The 7,029-nt window shown below is 41.8% G+C and overlaps 2 protein-coding genes across 6 annotated transcripts; both read right to left on the reverse strand.

Annotated features, from left to right (window-relative positions):
- Nucleotides 1-176: 176 nt before the first annotated feature.
- tmed8 (transmembrane p24 trafficking protein 8) lies at nt 177-3,095 on the reverse strand. 4 transcript variants are annotated; one of them, XM_031759633.2, is made up of 6 exons: nt 3,025-3,095; nt 2,480-2,596; nt 2,289-2,376; nt 2,056-2,149; nt 1,558-1,851; nt 177-1,447 (listed from the first exon to the last, which is right to left on the reverse strand). In XM_031759633.2, the coding sequence occupies exons 2-6, from the start codon at nt 2,587-2,589 to the stop codon at nt 1,230-1,232; spliced, it is 804 nt and encodes a 267-aa protein (XP_031615493.1). In that variant the 5' UTR covers nt 2,590-2,596; nt 3,025-3,095; the 3' UTR covers nt 177-1,229. The 4 variants fall into 4 exon arrangements, with proteins under 4 accessions (XP_031615493.1, XP_031615490.1, XP_031615491.1 ...); XM_031759630.2 differs by having other exon boundaries at nt 2,929-3,070; XM_031759631.2 differs by having other exon boundaries at nt 2,480-2,626; nt 2,929-3,064.
- Nucleotides 3,096-3,151: 56 nt separating this feature from the next.
- noxred1 (NADP-dependent oxidoreductase domain containing 1) lies at nt 3,152-6,948 on the reverse strand. 2 transcript variants are annotated; one of them, XR_005609444.1, is made up of 7 exons: nt 6,680-6,948; nt 6,414-6,598; nt 5,530-5,710; nt 5,289-5,443; nt 4,965-5,163; nt 4,551-4,877; nt 3,152-4,137 (listed from the first exon to the last, which is right to left on the reverse strand). XR_005609444.1 is itself a non-coding variant. In XM_031759652.2 (6 exons), the coding sequence occupies exons 1-6, from the start codon at nt 6,835-6,837 to the stop codon at nt 4,742-4,744; spliced, it is 1,014 nt and encodes a 337-aa protein (XP_031615512.2). In that variant the 5' UTR covers nt 6,838-6,948; the 3' UTR covers nt 4,301-4,741. The 2 variants fall into 2 exon arrangements, 1 of the variants encoding a protein (XP_031615512.2); XM_031759652.2 differs by lacking the exon at nt 3,152-4,137 and having other exon boundaries at nt 4,301-4,877.
- Between the last annotated feature and the right edge of the window lie 81 nt (nt 6,949-7,029).

Raw genomic sequence — 7,029 nt, forward strand, 5'->3', positions numbered from 1 at the left:
GAAGTGCTTTCTAATCCTGGATGTGCAGCGAGACTGTTATGAAATGACGGGGTCTCGGGTGAAATGCGCAGCTTTGGCTGGCCATTTTTTTATTTATTTTTCTCCTCAAGCTGTCCAGCAATCGACCATGATTCATGCTGGTTTTATCTAATCGTCTCAATTAACCACAAAGGAAATGAGACAATGGTCTGTTTATTGTGGAATTAGAAATTTCAGGATTTGATGCCATCAGCAGAACTTACAGTGACGGTTTAGTACAGTACAGTATCAGTTGCTTTACAGTATGCTGTATACAACGTCAGCAGCCAGATCTGTGAAATCTTTGGAAGATGCACAAAGAGTGATTGAAATGAGGAAAGAAAGATTTTTTTTTTTCAAAAAGACTAAAAACAAAACAGTAACTTATTTCTTAGATAGACTTGTGCACAAAAAATAATCTACCTCCAAACATAATGAAAGTGTGCAAGTCAAATGTAAATATTGATTTTTTTATTACATAACGAGAGCTTCATGTGATAAGGGATGGCTTTTAATTGTGTCATAAAAAGCACAGTCTGATTACCACTTGCTTCAGTACATTCGACTTATATATTTTTATATATATATATATTTTTTTTTTAACCAACACACCACTGTGACAGCAGACATCACCATACTCTGAATTTACATAATCTGAAATCTCACATGATTAGGATCAATACAGACAAGAAAAAAATAAGTTAGGTTGGTAACAAAGACAAAGCAATAAGAATAATACGAAAAAAAAAGGTGCACAAGCTCGCTCACACACACGCACACAAAACAAAACTTCTTTCTTTAGATCATAGCTGATTTAACACAGTTATACCCGTGCAGGCCTTCCCTGATCACTGCTACCATAGATCTGTTATAGGTGAAGACAATAGATATTTTATGATGGGCACTTGACCAAATAGCACGGTGCACACATGGGAAAAATGGCACATATGCAAGGCTTCTTCAAACACATGTTAGCAAGACACTGAAGCGTTTGAAATCTGTGGGATTAGAAACTTAAATTCAACAAGAGACAACAGAAGCGGACGGTGATAAAAAATAGATATCCCTATACATATATATATATATTTTTTCTATTTTACTTTAGAATTTCAATTATGTCTCCCCCCCATCCCTCCCCCGACAAGTGTGGAATCAAAAATAGTTCATTGTTCTTCAGTAAATTGTACATTCATAAGCGATAAATTGGCATCTCAGGCACTGTAATAAACCCTGTAGAAAAGTGTTTTATTTCGCCAAAGGGAGTAGGAGTTGTCAAACTTCAGGAGATAAGTGCCTTCACCTGGAAATTCGTGGCTCCCCCCCTGCACAGACAGGTGGCTGTCCTGGCGGTACACGGGGAGGATTTCAGACAAGTTAGAGTTGGTGTGAGTTTTGGAGCCCTTCTCGATGTCCCCGTTGCCGACAGGCCCTGCAGAAATCACATCATCCACAAAGTCAACACACCGAATCGTAACCCCAGTGGGGGGAAAACATATAAAAGTACAACTGCGATCGCAAAGAGGGGCGTCGGCATCTGACCTTCGAGCTCCTCCTCTTCGTCCTCGTCATCGCTCGACTCGCTGATGTGCACCGTGATGGACCGGCTCGTCACGGGAGTCCAGTCAAAATAGATGCCGAAGCCAATGTCGTAGCCGTCTGTGGCAAACTCCCAGCACACTTTATTGGCTTCGGGCACGGTGGGCACGTGGACCGTCATGATGTCGCCTCGGTACACCGTCACCACACTGTCCTTCTCTGTTCGGAGCTTCGCCTTTAACTCCTTCACAGCAGCAGATGTCCAAGTTGTCGGGGGGTTCAGGGGCGGCATCTGGGCTGCCATCAGAAGGGACACGCGGCAGTGACTTTAACAAGATGTGACAGCAACTGCGACATTTTATCCAACTCATTTTAAGATGGCAAAATCTCAAACACATACTGTGCACACACACTGCAATTAGCGTCATGTTTATGAACCTGCAGAGTCAGAATCACTGCTAAACAAAGCAGCTGTCACGATGGCACACTGCAGGTCCTCACCTTTCATCTCGGCGGAGAGCTGACAGCTCCCTGCACTGCTGTTCTCCTCGCCTCCTTCCCCAAGGGCCAGCTCAGCAGGGGCCTCTTCATTACCCTCAATATGCACACACATCAGGGTTAAATTGGTGCAAGGCTATGACTTATTGTAAAGACATAGCCTTACATTGTTTGACTACGCCTCCCTATTTACTGCAACTTGTTTACAGCTCACCTAAGCACACGGTATTACCTACCTCAGAAAGACGTCCTGAATCCTCCTTGGTGTCATCCATACTGTCTTTGGACTGAGTAAAGCTCTCTGAAAGATTTGTATTCTGCAGCCTTAAGTAAAGAAAGAATAGAAATTTTAAACCTAGATAACATTCAGACCACCCATCTGCACAGCTGCTGCATTTAAAAGCCACATTCTGCAGCAACAGGTTACCTGTCCGGTGGCGTGTTGTCGCACTGTTTGGCTGTTACTCCGGGGAAAGATGAGAAAGACAGTGATGAAAGCCGTGACTGGAGCTGTGATGTAGCCTCTAATCTCTCCATGGCTGTCCTGAGAAGGCAAACACCTCAGTCTGCGTGGCTGCAAAAAGATGAAACCCCGCCCCTCCCAACCACAGGGGAGGGAGACGGATGAAGCTAGCCTCCTAAAGCAGGCTGTTTAAACTAAACAAGCTGCTGTTTCACATAATAAATCCTGTCAACCGCAGTATTGCCTTCTGATTTAACAGTTAAAGCAGTAGAGACGAGCTGTGTTTACATGTGCGTGGAACTCTAGCTTCATTAACCAGGCTAGCTGTTAGCTTATAGCTCACGCTAGCTAACCAGCGAGCAGTTAAAAGGACAGCCGAAGCTGCGGACACAACACCCAAAAACTTATCTCACCACAACGTAGCGCCGAAAATATGATGTGATTTTAGACTAATCAAACTCAGGGCATGAGGAAAACCGCCTCCATATCCCTGCAGTCATGTGACGGACCTCTCCACAGTGCTGCCGCTGCTGCTTCTGCTGCTCAACAGGAAAAAACAGACCCGGATTTTTTGACACTTCCGTCTTTTCTCGGAAAATCGGCGAATCTGCATCCTTACCAGGATCCTACTGCAGCTCCTCTGAGGACATATGCCGCTGCTTAATATTTAAACCAGTTTAAAAGTATATGTCCCAAAGCCAAATCACAAACACAGATTATTTAACAAAATCTAACAACTATCTTTTTTTCAGTTTTAAGTGTTTTTTCTCATGATACAGTACTCTGCAAAGGTCTTGAGGCACCCCCTTTTTTCTTATTTTACTGGGAAAATCTAGGAAAGCAATAAAAAATGTATTAAAACATGTGTATACATGGAAAGACAACACGTAAGACAAAAGCAGAGTTTGTCCAACTACAACTCTCTTAGGCAAGCTTTCTTGTTATTTCTTTAAGCAGTCTTGAAAGCTCTTCTCTAGATGTTGGCTGTATTTTTGTTCCATTCCCTGTCGAGATGATCCCACACTGTTTCAATATTGTCGAGGTCCAGGATCTGGGGAGGCGATCCATGACTGACAGTGTTCCCATGTGCGTAGTATGCTCTTAATGCATTGGCAGTGCGTGTGGGATCATCGTCATGCTGAAAAATGAAGCTTTTGGCAATCAAACCTAATGTTGTTCCATTAATTTCAACAAGATCACCAACACCACTGGCTTAAATGCAAACCCAAACCATGACAGTGCCTCCACCATGTCTTGCAGATGGCTGTAGACACTCACTGTTGTACCTCACCCCTGATCTCCTCTGTATGTCACATCTGGATTCATTACTCCATCGCACCTGTCTTCAGTTCATTTGGTGTGTAATTTGGTATACTTCAGCTGTTTCTCCCCATTTTCCTTATTTAAGATTGGCTTCTTGACAGAAGTCTTTCCATTGAGATCTTTACTGACGAGGCTACAGTGAACAGTAGATGAAGGTCCAGGTTTTTTGCAAGAGGCTGCCAACACCAAAGCAGCTACAGATACAATTTAAAATTGGTTCTTTCCCAAGTTGCCTGTGATGTATAAAGACAACACTTGTTCATCCATGAGTGGGTCAGTGATGGGTCAGTGTTCAGTAGCTTAATAGAGAAAATAAAAAAATATATTAAGCTTCAGACTTTTGCACAGCACTGTAACTCTACTGCATAAAAGTATTTGAAGTAAACCTATATCTACATTTCACAAACTTTAGTGAGTCCTTCATGTTATAAAATGATTTTCAAAATTGAAAATGTAACACAGTAATACAAATTTTGAATTGGAAGCACACTGACCAGCTTCATTATTTAACTCGGGTCATAAAAAGAAGCAAAACTGACTTTTATTTCATTTTTAATTTTTCATATTGTTATGTATGCTTTCAAAATGTGACACAAGTGTTTTTAACCAACTGTAACTTTACTGCGTCTTTAATACTGCATAAGGATAAGTGAAACTGCTTGTGTAACACAATAGTTTTACGCTGATCAGCAACAACAATAAATACACCCACCTAACACCATGAATGTACCCTTTGCAGGTTTGGGTTGCCATCTATTAAGCTACTTATTCCCCACTCAATTTGAGCAGTCTTTGAATGTGACAGGGTGCCACGGGGCTTCTGTGCGGTTTCCCAGCAGATTTTTTCATCACAGAGACTGAGTTCACCTATTAGTGATTTTAATGCTGTGGCTGATCAGTGTGTCACTTTGCTGGTGTCTCCATCTGGGATTTATAAGCTGCAGAGAGGCGCTGTTGCACAGATTTACTGCTTGATAGAAAGCACAGCAGCGGGGTCTCCCTGATCTGGGCATCCGTAAGTGAAATCCAGGGAAAAGGCCTTTTTGGAATAAAGTTGAAATATATAATCATTAGTTAAATTACATATATGACAATTTAAAAAACAAACAAACACTGATCTACTCACTCATCTGAGAGAAGAGAAGATGCATAGGATGAATTGATGAAACTGTGTGCATTTAATTGCACAGTGTCTCCACATTTCTCTTTAAATATTGATTTAATTAAGAGGAGAGCCTCATTGGATCCCAGACTGGCAGAGGTGCAGATATTCAACAGGATATACAGCACCGCACACACCCAGTTCAGACCCAGAGAAATACCTCCTACATGTGGAATCAAAAAGTACAAACTAAGAACAGAACTTGTAAAGAACTTGTTTAACTGAAGCTCATGCAAAATACTTTCTGTCACATATGAAACAAAATGAAAAGATGCTGAAGTGACATACCTTTCATTGTGAGAGGACACGATGCTTCTATCAGCAAAGGATCTGATAAAGCTGTGGCCACGGGACTGCAGGACAGCCAAACATCCACAGTGTCACAAGAGACAACGTCATACTTCGGCTTCAGGATGTAGTCGTGTCCAAGAAGCTTAGCTAATCTGAGACAACAATTCAAAAGAAAGCGATTCATTGGTGATTCATCGAAAAACATACCAGTCCTATGTGTGTGTGAATGTGGCTGTACTTGGTGACGGGAATGGCAGAGGTGAAACTGTACACAAGGCAGTGTTTTGCCAGATGAGAGCAGAGATCAATGCAGACTTTCGGGATTTGAGAGGGAAGACAGCAAAGGAAAAGAACATCCGCCCATGCTGCCAGTCTGCGATTGTCAAAGAAACATTCAACTTCTGTATGGACAAATTCCACTGAAACACAGAACATACAAGGATCTTAGCAAACACTTTTTTTTTATCAGTACACACGGAAGTTTGGTCCAAGTGCAATTTAGTTAAACCAACACATGCTTAATGATTAACTCAAGAATACCATAGAGTCACAACGAGCAACCATAAACTATTCATTGTCTTAAATGGGCGTAACTGAAAAAACAAAACAACAACAACAACAACCTAGCTTAAATCTGCTCAAAAATGCATCTGGTTAGCTTAAAAATTTAAGAGTGAAGAGAGTCATTAAGAAAGTGCATGGAAACCCCTCAGATTACCCACTATCTGAAACAAGGAGTTTTAGCTTCTCATCCCTTAAGCCAGCTTTCTTCTGATTGGCTGCTCCTTGCAAACAGAAGGGTTGACCATATTAGTGGTATCCACTCTGAGTGATATCATGAGGAGCCAACAGTAGGAAACCCAGCATTTATAGCCACATGCACAGCGATCTTTCACCTCACATAGATTACTTAAACGAAAGACAAGTTCATTATTTGAAGCTTTGACCATGTCAAATATGAGCATCCACCATTGTAACGCTATATAAACACACAACATAATAAAAAGGAAATAGGTCCACTTTAAATGTCATGAGATACATAATCTTAAAGCCTCTGTCACAAGAAATCCACTGCATCACAAGCATTTTTCTCCGATTTGGGCTTTTTGTGTGTGTGTGTACCTGCTAACTCTGGTCTCCTAGTGGAGATCTTAATATTTGAGGGTTTTATTTTTGTCTTTTCAAGAAGTGCTAGGCACAGCCGTTTTCCCAGATGGCCCATCCCAAGTATGCCCACGCGGAGGTCGTCGTCCTCTCCTGGTGCCACTGGCTTTCTGATTTTAGCTGTGCGCCTTTTGATGGCACATCTATAATACAAATTAATGAAGCGGCTTAGATTAAAAAAATACTCAAATGACTGCAAGACTATACGTGCGGGAAGAGTTCACCTTAGCGAGTCGATGAGTTCACACACGAAAGCTGCGTGCGCACACCCGCAAAATGTCAGTCCAGCCGAGCGCGCACGGAGGTAAAGTAACTTCTTTTCGTCGTCAGCGAGCCCGCTCTCAAAACACAGAGTGCTCAGGTCGGCGGCTATGTCCACCATCACCAACGCCCTTTACAGCACACAGTTAAAATATTAAAACCTTTGAAATACTCCAAGTCTACTCTTAACACTTTTCAATGGAGATTTGGGAACAGAAGTCATTTGTCTAGTTCTGTTGCCATGCCAACATTAACTTAGCAAGGTTAGGCTTTCAAAATAAAAATCACTTGACAAACAGCTGTATACTTTTCA

Source organism: Oreochromis aureus, linkage group 19, assembly GCF_013358895.1.
Source record: "Oreochromis aureus strain Israel breed Guangdong linkage group 19, ZZ_aureus, whole genome shotgun sequence".
NCBI lineage: Eukaryota > Metazoa > Chordata > Actinopteri > Cichliformes > Cichlidae > Oreochromis > Oreochromis aureus.

Excerpts from the sequence above, each read along its gene's own strand:
- tmed8 (XM_031759633.2), bottom strand. The coding sequence starts at position 2,589 with ATGGAGAGATTAGAGGCTACATCACAGCTCCAGTCACGGCTTTCATCA. Across the intron at positions 1,852-2,055 it reads GCTCTCCGCCGAGATGAAAG|CCCAGATGCCGCCCCTGAAC; the intron begins GTGAGGACCTGC and ends TTCTGATGGCAG. Across the intron at positions 1,448-1,557 it reads CGAAGAGGAGGAGCTCGAAG|GGCCTGTCGGCAACGGGGAC; the intron begins GTCAGATGCCGA and ends TGATTTCTGCAG.
- noxred1 (XM_031759652.2), bottom strand. The coding sequence starts at position 6,837 with ATGGTGGACATAGCCGCCGACCTGAGCACTCTGTGTTTTGAGAGCGGG. Across the intron at positions 5,444-5,529 it reads TCTGCCATTCCCGTCACCAA|ATTAGCTAAGCTTCTTGGAC; the intron begins GTACAGCCACAT and ends TTGTTGTCTCAG. Across the intron at positions 4,878-4,964 it reads TCTTCTCTTCTCTCAGATGA|GCCTTTTCCCTGGATTTCAC; the intron begins GTGAGTAGATCA and ends TATTCCAAAAAG.